We start from the raw sequence: 18,615 nt of genomic DNA, 5'->3' as shown, positions 1-18,615 counted from the left end.
AGTTGGCCCCAAACCTGGCTTCACATCCCTCTCCTGCCTTCCATGAGGGCTAATCAGGCACGGGCATCTTATCATTTAACCTGGTGTTGCCCTTCCCCTGCCTGCACCCCCTTCCCCATTAGGTCCCTGCAGGATTTTGAGAAATTATGCCCTGCCCACCCCAGGGAGACACCCTCCTTGGAACTGAATTCCAGATTTGTGAATGAATGAAAATTCAAACACCTTATACCTAGCACTAGCACCCCCTGGTCACGGTCCCCTTCCAGCCATCCGCCAGGATGGCAGTGCCTATAACCCAGGGGCATTCTGCCACATACCCTCCTCTCTGCCACCCCACCCTCACCCCCATTTCCACCTCTTGTCTCCACTGGGGGAATCAGAATCAGATCAATATGAACATTATTACCGTCTAGAGCAAAACTCCCTGCCCTGGGCCTCTTTTAGACTGTAAGCTCCCTGAGGGCAAGAGCTGTCTCACCTCTGCATTCGTACTTTGTGTGTGTGGCTATCTGCGTGTTGTCCCTCCCAATAAACTGAGAAGCCCCTGGAGAAAAAAGGCTGGTGTTTGCCCTCCTTTGTGTCCAGTGCCTGGAATACAGTAGGCGATTAATAAATGGTTCTTGACTTGATTTTTAACCTCAAGGCTTAGCAGAAATGCCTGCTGAGAGATTAGCTAACATTTAGAGCTCTCCCGGCCGCTAGGTGGCGCAAGGAATAGAGCAGCGGCCCTGGAGTCAGGAGGACCGGAATTCAAATTCAGCCTGGGACACTTGACACTTACTAGCTGTGTGACCTTAGGCGAGTCACTTAACCCCAAATGCCCTGCCTTCCCCGTCCAAAACACACACACACGCACACACACCAATTAGCGTTCTCCAAAAGCAGGATGGAGATATTAGGGTCTTCAAGGGGGGGCCACCACTTGTCCCGTGCGTCACCGGCGGAGATTCTCCTTCCAATGGCACCGTAGGCAAGTCCTTAATTCTTCGGGGCCTCAGTGTTCTCCTCTGCACAACGAGAGGCTGGGCTCCAAGACCTCTAACGGGTTCTTCCAGCTCCAAATCCATAGATCCTATGAGCCTCGAAGGCCCCTCCAACCCGATACCTTAACAGCCGGAGAGCGCTAGTAAACTACTATTCCCAGAAGCCTCAGCGTTCTCCCAGGACAAGCCCTGGAAGAGAGGCGGGGCCCAAGGAGTTCATAATCTTGAACTTTCCATTCTTGAGATCGATAGGGGAGGACGGCCCGCTCGGCTGCTGGGGTTTGGCGGTTTTAAGGGAAAACCAATGTGAACAGCTAAAAATAAAATTTCGTTTTTCTTACGCAGATAGACCAGAATCTCAGAATCTCAGAGTTGGAAGAAGCCACCGCGGCCATCCAGTCCAAACTTGAGCGGACACCCCGCCTATGTTGGTTCGGCCCGCAGCAGCCGGGTTTCTTAGACCTGCGGCCCTGACTTGAGCCTCCCGCGGAGCGGGCTGACTGAGCGCGGTGGCGTCTGGGAAAGGTGCGGGGTCGGTTAATCAACCGCAGCTCCTGAGGGCCGGAACTGACGGCTGCAAGACGCCGCCGCCGCTGCCACTACCACCATGCAGAAATCCGACGTGGGCAACAAGGAGTCCGGCAAGATCTGGCTCCGGAAGCCCTGCCCGGCGACGCGGGACGGGTAAAGGCGGCGGGCGTGGGGGAGGGGAAGGGGAGGAGGAGCAGCCGGGATGTTCAGACATCCCTTTGGATCATAGAGGCCGCGCGGCCAGCGGCCTGCTGGAGCAGTGGCGAGAACGCAGGTTTAGGACCGGTAGGAACCCGGGTTCGAATCCCGGTGTGACCTTGAGCGAGTTACGTAAGGAACTTAGAGGGGCAAAAAAAAACCACTTGGATGGGGGGCGTGGAGTTCGATGGCCTCTAGGCGTCCGTGAAAGCACAAAGACTAGGACTCGTTGGCCTCTGCGTGCTCCTGCTGACATCAGTTTTCTTTTTGTGAACACGAGATCCTCAGTTTCCCTCTTTGTAAAAACAAAACAGGAGGTTGGATTAAGTGGCCTCCGCATCCTTGGCATCGATGCCCGCTTGTAGAAACGAGGGCGTGTGTTTCTTACGCGGGGCCTGGCTTTGGTGGTGCCTGGGCATCAGTTTCCCCCTTCTAGCCTCAGCCTCTCCTTTCGGCGTCCGTTTCCCCTGTTGGATCCCATGGGTTCTGTGTTCCCTCTGGCATCAGTTTCCTTCTTGGCACCTGCGGTGCCTTCCAGCTCCAGGCTGAGGACCCTCGTGCTATTTTACAGTGGGGAGATCAGTGAGGGTCAGAGTCAGCAGCTGAACCCAAGGCTTGGACTCCGGCTGGCTTTGCTATACTGCCTCTTTCTTTTTATTTAAGGAAGCTTTTTTTTTTTCCAGTACCTGTGCAGCTTTCCCAGGTGCATGGGCATTTTTTGTTTTTCATGATGCATAGGCCATGCATGCATGCACACTCTTGCATGTCAATCAGTAAACATTTATTAAGAGCCTGCTGTGGGATGGGAAGGAGACTGTCTTCTTGGCCCATCCAGAGCCTGTCCACTTGTTCAAGTGGAGTCCCACCTTCTCCTCCGTTGTGTCTGGCTGAGTGGTGATACGAGGGGAGGAGAAGCTGTAGACCAGAGGCCTGGTCCTGAAAATAGTCTGAGGTAGGTAGAGACCATGTTTGTCCATTTTTGTGCCGGAGCGCCTCCAGCTCTTAGCGCCTGGCTCTGTGCTCAGGGGGTGCTCGATAAGTGTTTGCTGAGTAAATGGACATTTGTTGTTGTTTAGTCTCCTCTAATTTTTCGTGACCCCATTTGGGGTTTTCTTGCAAAGACACTAGAGTATTGGCCGTTGCCTTCTCCAACTCATTTTCCAGATGAGGAAACTGAGGCAGAGAGTGTTAAGTGACTTGCCCAGGTCATGTAGGTAGTCTGAGGACAGATTTGAACTCAGGAAAATGAGTCTTCTTGACTTCAGACCTAGCACATTCTATCTACTGTGCCACATAGCTGCCCCAAATGGGCAATTAGCCATAGATTAGAAGTGGAAAGAATGTGGAGAGGATAGGTAGGTTAAGAAGAAAGGAGAGAGAGAATATGTGAAGGGGAGGTTAGGAGATGAAAACAAACCTTTGATGTGGGAAAACTGGGTGTTCTCTCATGAGGTAACCTTTGCTGTGGTCTAAGAATAAGTATTTATTATTCTCACTTAAAATTTTTTTTGTTTTAGGTAAGATGGATTTAACAAAATCAAATTTATTTTAATTAATAATTATTTTCCTTCCCTTCTACCTTTTCTCCTCCTTACGAAACTCTTGTAAAAAATTTATGCATAGTCAAAAAAATCAAATTCTCACATTAACTGTGCGTATTCAAAAATATATGTAATGTCCTGCAAATTGAATCTATCAACTCACAGGCATTTATTTTTTTAAAAAACATCTTTATTTATTTTGTTATATATTTCCAATTTACATGGTAAAAATTTTGGGTTCCAAATTCTCCCCCCATCTTGAGAAAGCAAGCCGTTTGATATTGCTGATATATGTAAAGTCATGCAAAACATTTCCATATTGCCCATGTTGTAAAAAAAGCCCTGCAAAATAAAATAAAAATAAAGTTTTAAAAAAGAGATGCTTCAATTTGCATTTGGAATTCACCAATTCTCCCTCTGGAAGTGGATAGCATTTTACATCTTGGGTCCTTTGGAATTGTCTTGGATCATTGTATTGATTACAATAGCTGAGTCTCGCACAGTTAATCATCCTTCCAACATTGCTGTTACTGTGTACAGTGTGCTTCTGATGCTCTCACTTCATTTTGCATCAGTTTGTATAAATCTTCCAGATTTTTCTGAAGCTGTCCTGCTCATCATTTCATATAGTACAGTAGCATTTCATCATAATCACATATCACACTTTGTTCAATCATTCCCCATTTGATGAACATCCCCTTAATTTCCAATTCTTTGCCACCGCAAAAAGAGCTACAATAAATATCATTTGTATAAATAGGTCATTTTCCTTTTTCTTTGATCTCTTTGGAATACAGATCTAGTAGTGGTGTGTGTTCGTCCTTCATTGCCAAAGAAGACCATGCCATCAGAGAAATGATGACATGACTTGCACTTGACTTTGTTTTGACTGAGGGAGGGCTGTGCAGGTCACCAGCCTCACTTCTCCTCCAGAGCCATCTGAATCCAGTGACCAGATATTGATCAGGATGACTGGAGATGACCCAGGATGAGGCAATTGGGCTTAAGTGACTTGCCCAAGGTCACGCAGCTAGTGAGTGTCAAGTGTCTGAGGTGAGATTGGAACCCAGGTCCTCTTGACTTCTGCACTGGTACTCTATCTGCTGCACCACCTAGCTGCCCCTCTAGTAGTGATATTGCTGGGTCAAAGGGTCACAGTTTGTAGCCCTTTGGGCACAGTTCCAAATTGCTCTCCAAATGGGTGGACTAGTTCACAACTCTACCATCAATGAATAAATGTCCCAATTTTTCCACATCCCTTCCAGCATTTGTTCTTTTCCTTTTCTGTCATGTTAGCCAATCTAATAGGTGTGAGTTGGAGTCTTAGAATTGTTTCAATTTGTGTTTTTCTAATCAATAATTTAGAGCATTTTTTATGTGACTCTTGGAAGCTTTGATTTCTTCTGAAAACTTCATGTTCATATCCTTTGACTATTTGTCAGCTGAGAAATGGCTCTTGTTCTTACAGATTTGTCACAGTTCCTTATTTATTTGAGAAATGAGACTTTTACCAGAGAAATATGCTCACAGACATTTATCCTAATAAGGTGAAAGAGCACATGACTCAGACTCTGGAGTCCTGGATTCTAGGACTGAGTCTGCTAAAAAGTATTTGTATTTAGGCAAATTAGTGAACTTCTCTGGACCTCAGAGTCTTTATATGTAGACTAAGACATTGTAAGTAGATTGTCTCTTAAGATTCCTTCTATCCATAATGGTCTGTCAACCTTTTGTTTATCGTGTTGGGGTACAAGATCCCCAGTATGCCTGTCCATTGAATATTGCTAAGAAGATTCCATCAGTAGACTAAGGGATGAAGTTCAGGGTCTTCAGTAAATTTGTTACTAAACAGAAAACAGATGTAAACTAAAGAAACAGTTCTGTCCAGTAGGCCACCTAATATGATTTTGAACCAGCAACGAGTGTAAAGTGTTGCTGAGTCATTTGTAGGAAGTTCCCAAGTGCTCCCATTGATAGCACTTAAAAACAAATCAATACTAATGCAGAACTCTACAGAATGTACATATGATGTAATACAGGTTCTTCCTGTAACTAAGAAGTAATTAACTTGTTTGAGAAGAGAGGAATTTATTTGGGCTTCTTCTGTTCTTAAAAATAACCTATGATTAGAATGAAGTCGCCTTCTATCTGAGGATCAAAATAAACTTCATAAAATTTTACAAATTGTAGCTGTATCTTGTAGAACAATTTCTCATTTGTGATTTGTATAAAAATAGCAAACCTTCATTTTGAAAAGATGATACATATGTGTATATATATCATGTATATATACATATATATGTAGAAGATATTCAGATAAATGATATATAAATTGATGGCTACTGCTGCAGTTCACAGTGATATTCTCTTGGTTCAAAGCAGCAAACTATTGGTTATTGAGTGTCACCTTAATGTAGAGCAGGAGTCATGAACCTTTTGGCTTGGACCCCTTTTGCAGAGTGGGTATACCTACGAATCACTTTTCAGAATAAGTTTTTAAATGTATAAAACAGATACACAGATTAAAAAGAAAGCTATTTATATTGAGTTAATGTTATCAAATAGTTTTTTAAAAGTTTACAGATCCAGGTGAAGAACACCTGATTTAGTGGGTCTAATTCTGGTCCATTTACTTCATAATGCTGATTCTGATGTTATGGCACATAGCTGTGTCCAACCCAGAGATGCACAATTCCTTATTTTTGAGTAAGCTAAATACTCAGTTGAAAAAAGCAAAATGCTTAGCTTTTATATAGTTAACTCCCTCATCCAGAATATGAAATTGTGCTCTGGCCTGAAAGAATTTATACACCTCATTCCTCCTAAGATTAAATTAATTTACCTATTGCTGTGGTCTTCAGGGCTATTTAGCCACATAATCCATGGTCAGATTGGTGATTGTGAAAGGCCCAGAGGACAATGCTCATTCATCCCCCTAACAAACATTAAAGGACATAGAGCATTACACTAGTTCAGAAGAAGCAGAGATTTAGAGAAGGCGAATTTCCTGCCTTTATTTTGCTTACAGTCTAATAGAAGGATAATAATAAACACAGATAGCTAGTGCATATTTGATAAGTGTGTCAAAAGTTGTGAAACAGCTATGTGAAGTCTGAGGGCAAGGTCATTATGAAGGGTGGATCAAGAAAGGCATAATCATGAAAGGGGTAGCATTTGAGTTGGGCCCTAAAAACTGGGTAGGAATTCAATAGGCAAAGAATGGTGGGAGGATAGTTCAGCCTTAAAAAAATCTCATGTGAGCCAAGACACAGAGAGTAGGACAGCTTGTCTGAACTCCATGAGGTGGGACCTGGCATTTGAATTGCTAGGCAAAGGAGTTTGAACAGTCATTATGCAGTGGGGAGTCCTTAAAGATTTTTGAGCTGAGCAATGTTTACGTCTCTGCATAAGGAATTGTTCTGGCATCAGTATGGTTAAGCTGCAAAAAAGGGAGAGTGGAAGGATGTTGCAATTGGCCAGTCAGGTGGTAATGAGAGATTATGCAAAGATGGTAGCACAGGGAATGAAAAGAGCAGATTCATTTTTAAAAAGCACAAATATATATTTGGGTTTTTAAAAGTCAACTTCCTAAATAAAAGATTTAGAAAACCTTGTCCAGACAGTATTAGATCTGAAAAATATCCAGAGGGTTTTAGTAGGCCACCGGTTCAATAGGCATTAACAGTATGATAAGATAGCCAAGAAAGCATAATATCCAGGACTGGGGAGTGTCGTCTCTCTCCTGCCCCAGCTAGACAATATCATTTCAGGATGACATGTTTTAGTAAAAACATTGACAAATTGGAAATCATCCAGGGAAGGATTACAAGGATAGTGTGATGGGCTTCAAGATCAATTGAAGGAACTGGGTATGTTTAACTTAGAGAAGAGGAGACAGAGTAGGGATGTGACAGCACATCCAAAACAGGACTCTTTTCTTTTCTCCTCCCTCAGGTCCACCTCTTCTTCCACTCCTCAGTATTATTGGTGAGGGCACTACCAACCTTCTGGTCACTTACGTTTGTGACCTTGGCGTTATCCTTGACTCCACATTCTCACCTAACTCTTTGAGTACAATATTGCCTGTCCTGTTTCCCCAGCTACTTTTTACCAAAATTACATTGTATTTACCTTGTATATACTTTGTATATATGTACTGTATATCTTATTTCCCCCAATAAAATGTATGTTCCTTAACTGCCAGGGCTATTACATGTTTGATTTTTATTATCCCCGCCTTTTAACACAGTACCTAAAATTAGTTCTTGGTAAATGCTAGTTGACTCACTGATTCAAAACCACTTTATATCCACACTGGTCTACAAGCTTGCTGTCTGAATTTGGCAGTCCCCCCCTTCTGTCTGTGTGTTTAAAAAAAAAATTGGATAGATATCAACAAACATAATCATTTTCCTGTACAAAAAAAATATGTACATGAAACTGTGTGTCTCGGTTATGTATAGTTTGGGGTGTTATGTTAAAAGTATATAATCATTTCAATATGACAATTCCATTACCATCCTGTTTTTGTCTTTTTTGAATTTCTACTCTATTCTGTGTATTTTATCAATGTTTCATTAAAGTTAGTTTTTTTACATCACTATTTTTATTCTCCCCATCCTAATCCCCCCCCAAAAAATCCCTCGTAGCAGGTATAATCAAGTAAAACAGATCTATACATTGGCCATCTAAGAAAATGTATCTCATTCTTTACCTCTAGTCTGTCACTCCTCTGTTGAGGAAAAAATTATGATTGATCATCTTTCAAAGTTGTTTTCTTCTACACTGTTATAGTTATTGTATGTATTTTTCCTGGTTCTACTTGGTCCTTCCTATACCAGTTTATATTAAGTCTTCTCAGGATTTTCTGAATCCATCCCTTTCACTATTTCTTATTGTAATATTCCTTTACATTAATTTACCATCATTTGCTTGGCCAGAGCTGCTATGAATTTTTTTCTGCCTTAGTCCTTTTATCTCTGTGGGGTTAAAAGCTTGATAGTGGCATTGCTGAGTTAAAGATACAATTTAGTGACTTTTGGAATAGACTTTAAAAATTTGTTTTTCAAAATTATTGAACCACCATATAGCTCTACCTCTTGTTCATGAGTGTGCCTGTCCTTCCATAGCCCCTCCAGAAACTGTCATTTTCCTTTTATTAAAAATTTTTTAGTAAGCATGGAATAACAGAGCTGTTTTAATTTGAATTCTTATTAGTTATTTGGTACATACTTTCATATGATTATTGATAGCTTGGAGTTCTTTTGAGAATTATCCATTCATATCCTTTGATCATTTATCTTTTATGGAATAGATATCTATTTCTCATAGCCTATTTCTGAGCCTAGAATGTGTTCTCTCCTCTCTTTTACTTCTTGGAATCCTTATCATCTTACTTAGTGCCATTTCCTAATCTAAGGACCTGAGTTCAAAACTAGTACCCAGGTGACCTTAAGCAAGTCACATAACCCCTCTGAGCCCAAGTTTTCTTATTTTTAAAATTAAGGATGTTGGCCTTGATGATACCTAAGGTGCCTTCCAGCTCTTAAATCTGTGATCTGATTTAGGATCTACATTTTTACCTCAGATTTACTTTGTTCTCCACCCTTACCTTAATTGTTTGCTTTGGTGTTTAATAACTTGTTGGATTGAATGACATGTTGTATGTTGGAAGCAGAAATGGAAAGTTGGATCATGAGCATTTCCCATTGATAAGGATTTTCAGTTTATGGATGCCACAAGGTCAGAGAGACAAGATAGTGCCTGTGTACATGAGCATAGTCTTTGCCACTGTAACTGCTAGATGAGCAGCGTCTACTACCACACTTCAAGGGCTATGCAATGCCTTTGCTAAAAATGTGGCCTCGTGGGTCTGACTGCTACTGTTTCCCTAGCATTTCTCCACTCTGCTGTTTTCCTGGAAGTCCTGTTGCTGTAGCAGCATGTTTCCTCTCTGGGTATGCCCCTTCATAAATCCATTAGCATCTCTGTTCCATTTCTGTTTTGGGGAGGTGCCCCACCTGGTGCACCGTAGACCTTCCTCTGGTTCTTTTAATATTTTGTGGTTCCCAGTGTGGCCCAACAGCTCCGTTTCTCACTCTGCAATCTGACTGCATGGCCTGTCTACCTCATTTGCCATCATAATTGGTACCATACTGTCACTTCCTTACACTCACTGTGAAGTTTTCCCGTGCCTTTCAGGTCTCTTGCAGCTTTTTTCTTGGTATTCCATAATCAAAAGCTATCCAGTAGTATCACTGAGAGAATATTGGTTTTTTTCTTTCTTTTTAATAACTTCTACAGCATTTAGCATATTAGGCTCTTTAACAGTAGTATTCTCACTATGATCTAGTCTGATCATAGACAGCTGGGTGGCACAGGGGATAAAGCGCTGGGCCTGGAGTCAGAAAGACCTGACTCCTAATCCAGGCTCAGAAATTTATTAGCTGTGACTGTGAGTAAATCACTTCGCCTCTATTTGCCTCAATTTCCTGATCTGTAAAATGAGAGTCATAATAGCACTTAGCTCCCAAGGTTTTTGTGAGAATGAAAGAAGATAATGGTAAAGTATCTGGCACATAGTGGGCACCATATAAACGTTGGCTATTATTATCATTATCCGTTCTGAGCTTGATTGTTGTTCATCTGGAGCAGCATTGCATGTTTCTTGAGCACTTGCTACATGCAAGGTCATTGTGATGAGCTGGTATGTGAATTTTTTCTAGTCTGCTGTTATCCTGCTATCATCAACCTCCAACACAGCACTATGGAACAAGCAGCGCTCTGTACCTAACTGTTATGAAAGCTCATTTTCCTCTAGAGGTGTGATAATACATCTAGGTGTCATCTTCTTCCTCTCCCCCCACACCCCAGAATATAAGAACTCATGTTCTCTTTACAGTACAGAATATCAGAAAGCAGAGTAGACATGGTTCAGGAGGTGAAAAGACAGACTTTCTGTTCATACAACCTAGGGTTTGTTCCTGACATTAGGCAGCCTACATTTGCTCTGAGTTTTGCGCAGTCCCTTTGAAATTAACTGCGTTATGTAGTAGGTGCTAATAGCAATAATTGTACAAAGTATTTATCCATAACTGTTACTCAGAGGCAGATTTCTAAGCTGTTTATTTGCCATCCCAAGACCTTTGGCTTCAAATTGTTTTCCTTCTCTTGGGAATTAATAGTTTATATGAATTTTGCTGTTACTCAGAGTGATCCAGAATAACATGATGTTGTCCCCTAACTGGATTTACTGGGCATTAGTGAAAAATAAGAATAAAGAAAATGTTTCTAGTTAAATGATTTAGAAAGTCACACAAATTCAGTTAAATTAAGATCTAAAAAAAGAATGAAATACATTAGAGATGAAGACTGTCAGAATAGAATTAGTGAAGGAATAGATACAAGAGCTGACCTTCAGGTCAAGAAGGTCTAGGTTCAGGCCCTGCCTCTGACACATTGGCTCTGTGGCCCTGAACCTTCAGCATCCCATGCAGCTCTTAGGACTCTAAGTTACAGAATGGTTTCTGGTCTCCATGGGTGAATGTAGTCTCCCTATGAGTACCCCGTGCCCTAGAAATCACAAGTGTAGACACACACATACACGCACATACACGAAAAACAACAACCCCAGCTTAACTGTTTCCATAACACTTTCCTCACTCTTAAGACTGAAGTAAAAAAATGATCCCCATTTTTCAGATGAGGAAACTGAGGGTTAGAGAAGTTAAGTGGACTTTCCTGTGGTCATGCACAGTAACTGTCTAAGGCTTCTTGAGTCTAGGTCAAGAATGCTTTCCACTATGGTGTGCTTGCTACATCTTTTAAGTGGGAAGAGTACTGAATATGGAGTTGGGAGAAGCTTGGGCTTGAATCTGTTCCTTATACTTAAATATGGGTGACCATCTCTTCAGAAAACAAGGGTTGATACCAAGCCCATAGGTGGGTATTAGAATCCAGTGACACAGTGGAAACCCTAAAGCTCTATAGAAAGGTTAGCTGTTATCATCATCATTAAGGCTTCACCTGTGATTTCTTTAGATCATGGATTTAGAATTGCAAAGAACCTTAGAGGGCATCAAGTCTAACTTCTTATGAGAAAACTATGGGTCAAACAGATTAAGTGACTTGCCCAAAGTCACACAGGCAGAATTTGAACCCAGGTCCTCTTACTCTAAAGCCATTGTTTTTTTAAATGTACCATGCTGCCTCCCAATAGCATTATTCTTAAGACCAGTAGTTTTTTTCTTTATTTGAGCAACTTTTTCAAGGATGAGTACCTCTTGACATTAAAAAAATTCACATACTATCATATGATAATAGTATTTGTACTGATAATATCTGAGAAAATAGATAATGAGAAAACTGCCATCAAATTGGTAATGGTTTTAAAAATAGCAAGTACATACATATGAGATATTCATTCAGTCTAGAAAAGACTGAATCACACTGCATATTTTGTTGGCACTAAATAAGGAACAAAATGCAACATTCTACACTGGAGTTGATTCCTTGCAGTCAGGACACAGCCCTCCAGGGGTCCTCCGTCCACAGGTTGGAAACCACTGTGGACCATGCTAAGCCAGCAGTGATATTGTTCCCTTGTGCAGGCTTTTGTACATTCTTTTGCAGTTCAGTTTCATTGGAAATTTTAGTAAACAGTCAGTATTTGTTGTTCTTGTCACAGAAGTAACCCTAGAAAAATATCTACTTGAAATTTGAAGGGTATAATAATATTTGACCTGTCATTGTTTACCCCTATGCATGTCTAACTGCTTTATATGAGAGTGAAATATTTAAATATCAGCTTTTTAAAAAACATTAAATAAAAATGTGTTAACTATGAGTTTAAAAGGCTTCAAATGTTATGAGTATCAGTGTTATATTAAACAAGATAGAAATTAAAAGAAATCTTTCATAGTTACTATGCCTTGCAGAATGCAGTTACATGCCAGTGGAGGAGCTTCATCTGCCCATTGTAACTGCTGTTTGAAGTTGGGTAGTTCTCACTTATTGATAATTTCTTTTTTTTTTTTTTATTTAACTTTTAACATTTATTTTCACAAAATTTTGGATTACAAATTTTCTCCCCTTTTATCCCCCCCCCCCCAAACCCAAGCAATCTTACTGCCCTTGTGACCAATCTGCTCTCTCCTCTATCCTCCCTCCCTGCCCTTGTCTCCATCTTCTCTTTTGTCCTGTAGGGCCAGATAGCTTTCTTTACCCCTTAACCTGTATTTCTTATTTCCCAGTGATAAGAACATTACATTTGATCCTAACACTTTTGAGTTCCAACTTCTTTAGCTCCCTCCCTCTCCACCCCTTCCCTTTGGAAGACAAGCAATTCAATATAGGCCAAATCTGTGTAGTTTTGCAAATGATTTCCATACTAGTTGTGTTGTATAGGACTAACTATATTTCCCTCTATCCTATCCTGTCCCCCCTTACTTCTATTCTCTTATGATCCTTTCCCTCCCCATGAGTGTCAACCTCAGATTGCATTCTCCTCCCCATGCCCTCCCCTCCATCCTCCCCCCCACCCTGCTTGTGCCCCTGTCCCCCACTCTCCTGGATTATGAGATAGGTTTTCCTATCAAAATGAGTGTGCATTTTATTCTTTCCTTTAGTGGAATGTGATGAGATAGACCTCATGTTTTTCTCTCACCTCCCCTCTTTATCTCTCCACTAATAAGTCTTTTGCTTGCCTCTTTTATGAGAGATAATTTGCCCCATTCAACTTCTCCCTTTCTCCTCCCAATATTTCTCTCTCACTGCTTGATTTCATTTTTTTTTTTAAGATATGATCCCATCCTCTTCAATTCACTCTGTGCACTCTGTCTCTATGTATGTGTGCGTGTGTGCATGTGTGTGTGTGTGTGTGTGTGTGTGTGTGTGTACTCCCACCCAGTACCCAGATACTGAAATGTTTCAAGAGTTACAAATATTGTCTTTCCATGTAGGAATGTAAACAGTTCAACTTTAGTAAGTCCCTTATGACTTCTCTTTGCTGTTCACCTTTTCATGGTTCTCTTCATTCTTGTGTTAGAAAGTCAAATTTTTTTTCCAGCTCTGGTCTTTTCATCAAGAAAATTTGAAAATCCTCTATTTCATTGAAAGACCATTTTTTCTCCTGAAGTATTATACTCAGTTTTGCTGGGTAGGTGATTCTTGGTTTTAGTCCTAGTTCCTTTGACTTCTGGAATATCCTATTCTATTCCCTTCGATCCCTTAATGTAGAGGGTGCTAGATCTTGTGTTATCCTGATTGTATTTCCACAATACTTGAATTGTTTCTTTCTAGCTGCTTGCAATATTTTCTCTTTCACCTGGGAATTCTGGAATTTGGCCACAATGTTCCTAGGAGTTTCTCTTTTTGGATCTCTTTCATGCGGTGTTCTGTGAATTCCTTGAATATTTATTTTGCCCTCTGGTTCTAGAATCTCAGGGCAGTTTTCCTTGATAATTTCATGGAAGATGATGTCTAGGGTCTTCTTTTGATCATGGTTTTCAGGTAGTCCCAGAATTTTTAAATTGTCTCTCCTGAATCTATTTTCCAGGTCAGTTGTTTTTCCAATAAGATATTTCACATTATCTTCCATTTTTCCAATCTTCTCGCTATGTTCTGTGATATCTGTCTTTCTCACAAAGTCCTTAGCGTCCATCTGTGCCATTCTAGTTTTGAAAGAACTATTTTCTTCAGTGAGCTTTTGAATCTCCTTTTCCATTTGGCTAATTCTGCTTTTGAAAGCATTCTTCTCCTCATTGGCCTTTTGAACCTCTTTTGCCAGTTGAGTTAGGCTAGTTTTCAAGGTGTTAATTTCTTCAACATTTTTTTGGTTCTCCTTTAGCAGGGAGCTGATCTGCCTTTCATGTTTCTCTTTCATCCCTCTCATTTCTCTTCCCAGTTTTTCCTCCACCTCTCCAACTTGACTTTCAAAATTCTTTTCGAGTTCTTCCATGGCCTGAGCCCATTGGGTGGGCTGGGACACAGAATCCTTGATTTCTGTGTCTTTGCCTGATGGTAAGCATTGTTCTTCCTCATCAGAAAGGAAGGGAGGAAGTGTCTTTTCTCCGAGAAAGTACCCTTCAATAGTTTTATTTCTTTTCCCTTTTCTGGGCATTCTCCCCAGCCAGTGGCTTGACCTCTGAATATTCTCCTCACACCCACCTCACCTCCTGATCCTCCCAGCCAGCGTTTGGGGACTGAGATTCAAATGCTGCTTCCCGCCTTAGGGCTTTTGGCGGGGGCAGGGCTGCTATTCAGTGTGAGAATTAAGTTCAGATGGTCAGGTCTGGGCAGGGCCGCCTCTCAGGCCCAGTTCCCTCAGGGGGTTTATGCACAGACCTTCCACAATGGATCCAGGCTCCCGCCCTCTTGGGGAGCCCCTGTCTGCAGCGCCTCTCAGCTTCTATCTCCCGGGGGGGGGGGGGGCCGAGCCATGGGGGCACCCCACTCCCCTCTCGACCCGCCAAAGAGACTCTCTCACCGACTCTTGTCACCTGTGGGTGGAGGGGCTTGTGCTGCCGCTAGAGATCCCGTCTGTGAAGCCTGCTCGGATCTGTACCTCTTGGAGCAGTGGCCGCCGCAGGTCTGGGCTGGGCTCCGCGTCTGCAGCGCGACGGACCTTTTGCGAGAGGTTTGCAGGTCCCTCTGTGGGTGGAGGGACCCGCGTGGCCGCAGGATATCCCGTCTCCGTAGCCTGCTCGGATGTTTTCCTCACGGTGTCGCGGCCGCTGCAGGGCTGCACTCAGCTCCCAGTCCCAGCGCCCAGTCCACAGCGCGAAGGACCCCCCGCGAGAGGTTTGCAGGTCTCTCTGGAACAGAAATCTCCCTCGCTCCAATATTCCGTGGCCTCTGGGTGCAGAATTCACCATGAGTTGGTCTCCTCTAGCCGTTCTGTGGGTTGTGGGTTCGGAGCTATGTGTATGTGCGTCTTTCTACTCTGCCATCTTGGCTCCACCCCCGATAATTTCTAATGAATAGAATCTCTACTTTTCATAAGTTAGTTATTTTCACCAAGTGTCATTACAATATCTCTTACATTAATTGCCTCTTTAGCAGTGACTGGCTGAATGCATGATGGAGTGGGTAGAGAGCAGGTTTGGAACCAGGAGCAAGTGTGACCTTGGCTTGTACTGGCTGTGTGACCCTGGGTCCCTCCTCACTGCCCCAGGCAGTTGCCTAAGTTGCATAAGAGGTGCTGAGCTCCATTGATAATGGGAGTTTCCTCCTTGGGAGTTTCCCAAATCAGTAAAATCACAGCTCTAGGCCAGCACCCCACTTCCCCCAAGAAATTGATCCCTAAACTTATTACTATGTTTTCTCTCAGAAATTATTTTAAAATTGATTCTTGAAGTGTAGGGGAGTATTTAATTTATTTTGTAAACACCATTTCTTCAACATTAAAAAGGGCACCAAAGCTATATTTTTTCAGTGTTCAGCAATGCCTGACATGTGCTTTGATGAATGTTGTTTTTCATTCAAAACAGACTCATAGTGAACATTGTTCACACTGCTGCAGAGTACCAGCCGAAGTCTCTGAGGTTTTTGAACGTGGCTTTTGATTCTACTGGAGATGCCTTCATTGCTGGAGACCACCAAGGAAATATCTATGTTTTTGACCTGAATGGAAACAGGTGAGCAAGCAGATTCTTCATTTGGCAGCATCAGATTCAAAGAGGTGGGGCAAGTTTCTGAGCTCAGGAGTTCTGAGCTACATTGAGTTAGTGCAGAGGGCACATCACACTGCTTAAAGAGGGACTGATGGTCCAGGTAAGAAACAGAGCAGCCAAAGCTTTCTTGCTGTCAGTAGTGCATTTTGAAGGGAGGTTTTTCCAGGAAATGACATAGGCATTAGAAAGAATATTTATTTTGCTTCTAGGTTGATTAATTAACTATCATTGAACCTCAAGCATTTATTGAGGGTGCCAAGTACTGTGGTAGATACAAAGACAACAGTGAAACAGTTCCTGCCTTCAAGGGCATTCCATTCTAAAAGGAGTGACATCACACATGTATATATACAAAATACACAGATTATATGCAGAGTAGTCTGGGAAGGAGGAGGGGAGAGCCCTGGCCACTAGAGGGACCAGGAAGAGCTTTTTGTCCAAGACAATGGCTGAACTGAGTCTGGAAGGATGGATTCTGAGAGGCAGCAGGGAGGAGGGAGAGCATCTCTCCCAGGAGGGGGCGCCAGTGCAAAGGCCAGCAAGGAGAGAAGGATCATTCATGAGGGATATCCAGAAGGCCCATCTCCTGGAACATGGAAAGCATGGAAGGGAGGGATGGATAATAGACTGGAAAGTTAAGATGGGTGTAGGTTGTGAAGGGCTGATTATCTTAATGCAAATCAAATGAACTGAGTAGTCTCTTTTACTAATTGATTATTTTTTTTAAATAGGTTTACCCTTGTTCAGCGAACAAATCAAGCTTCTACAGCTCTGGCCTTTAATCTTCACAGGAAGTCTGAATTCCTTGTGGCTTTAGCAGATTATTCCATTAAGTGTTTTGATACAGGTAAAAATCTTTCCTGTCCATCTTTTTGCAATATGGTAAGATATAATTGATGATTCAGAAGCAAGACATGCAAATACTGTCCTTTGTTCTACTCTGTAGATTTAGAACTGCGTCGTACTTGGTAAGAGATTCTAGAATCTTTCCTGGGGGGTCTGCACCACTCCTTAGCCTTTTTATCTGTAGTGGAAAGGGCAGCTAGGTGGTGCAGTGGATAGAGCACCAATGCAGGAGTCGGGAGGACCTGAGTTCAAATCTCACCTCAAGCACTTGACACTCACTGGATGTGTGACCTTGGGCAAGTCACTTAACCCCAATTGCCTCATCCTGGGTCATCTTCAGTCATCCTGATGAATATCTGGTCACTGGATTCAGATGGCTCAGGAGGAGAAGTGAGGCTGGTGACCTGCACAGCCCTCCCTCAGTCAAAACAAAGTCAGGTGCAAGTCATATCATCATTTCTCTGATGGCGTGGTCTTCTTCAGCAATGAAGGACGAACACACACACACACACACACACACACACACACACACACACACATCTGTAGTGGAAGTAAAGGATACTTCTGCATAAGCTTTTAAGGAAATGAATATGTAAATCCAGATTTATGTAAAAGATCAACTAAGCTGTAATTATTCTATTTATAGAAGATTCACCTTGGTATTTCCTTGAAGGTTAAGCTCTCCTAATAAATTTAAATGCAGTTTAATTTAGTATAATTTCTTAAACCTCATGCCATTTCAGCAATAGACCTACTGTAAAAATGAGGTATACTGACAAAGGAAATAGTATTCAGTAGACCAAAGCTTCTGTGTATTTTCTGTGAAACATCTAGTTTTTATTTTCCTGAGTTGAAACAATTCTTGAGGTGCCAGGGATGGTGTCAGCAGACATTTGACCTGTTAGCCTAACTGACCAAGGGACTAGGTCAGCTACTTCCCCATCCCCACCAAAAGAATCATATATGGAAAGAAAGCATGGTGGTAGCTGCAGGCCCATGGGTAAGCAGTGGAGTCGATCATAAAGATGAGTTGGGCAATTGTAATTGACTCATTGGAAATCCTTGGATTAGATGATCAGCATGAGAAGTTTTTCCCTTTTGTTTTTAGTTGATATTTTTTCTTGTTACGTCACATTTATTGGCAAACATATCCCAGCTACTGCTGGCACAGTGGATAGAGCTGGTAGCACTGAGGTGGACACAGTGCCAGGACTAGAGTCAGGAAGAACTGAGTTCACATCTGGCCTCCAACACTTCCTAGCTGTATGAACTTGGGCAAGTCTCTTTGCCTCAGTTTCCTCAACTGAAAAATGGGCATAATGCATCTACTTCTCAGGGTTATTGTGAGGATCAGATGAGATCATTTTAAAGTGCTTAGCACAGTGATTGGCGTACAGTAGCTGATAGGTAACTGCTTATTCCCTTACTTCCTCTCTTCCCCCTCCATTACTCAAAAATATTAAAACAAGAAAGTAGAGAAAAAAAATCCGTTCCCAAAATCAATCAATATATCGCCTATAATTGAAGGTGTATATATACTGCTGTGCACCTATATTGGCCTACCTTTTCAACGAAGAGGAGGCATGTTTTCTCTACTTTTCTCCAAGACTAAGCTTGCTCATTGTGACCTTTCAGCACTTAGCACCATTTTATTGTTCCATTTCTATGGTGGCAGTCATCCTGTGCATCATTTCCCAAGTTCTTATTTCACTCCAGCCCTAGATGGAGTAGGGATTGTTCCCCTCTTGATTTTTGTGTTCCAAACACTGAAGACAACCTGCTTTATGGTTGGCACTCAATAAATACTGTTAACGTTAATTCAAAATATACAGAATTTACATGCTA

General features: G+C 42.0%; 1 protein-coding gene across 5 annotated transcripts in view; it reads left to right on the top strand.

Annotated features, from left to right (window-relative positions):
* Positions 1-1,471: 1,471 nt before the first annotated feature.
* TBC1D31 (TBC1 domain family member 31) overlaps positions 1,472-18,615 on the top strand; it is a 74,041-nt gene continuing 56,897 nt past the window's right edge. For 3 of the 5 annotated variants that reach the window (XM_072603159.1, XM_072603156.1, XM_072603157.1), the window contains exons 1-3: positions 1,473-1,667; positions 15,742-15,888; positions 16,656-16,771. In XM_072603159.1, the coding sequence (XP_072459260.1) occupies positions 1,591-1,667; positions 15,742-15,888; positions 16,656-16,771 (340 nt within the window). In that variant the 5' untranslated portion in view covers positions 1,473-1,590. Of the gene's footprint in view, positions 1,668-15,741; positions 15,889-16,655; positions 16,772-18,615 lie in introns of all 5 variants that reach the window. The other 2 variants (XM_072603158.1, XM_072603155.1) reach the window with 2 other exon arrangements.

This window comes from Notamacropus eugenii, chromosome 4 (assembly GCF_028372415.1).
Source record: "Notamacropus eugenii isolate mMacEug1 chromosome 4, mMacEug1.pri_v2, whole genome shotgun sequence".
In the NCBI taxonomy this organism is placed as follows: domain Eukaryota; kingdom Metazoa; phylum Chordata; class Mammalia; order Diprotodontia; family Macropodidae; genus Notamacropus; species Notamacropus eugenii.
This window is presented reverse-complemented; position numbering and strand designations above follow the sequence as displayed.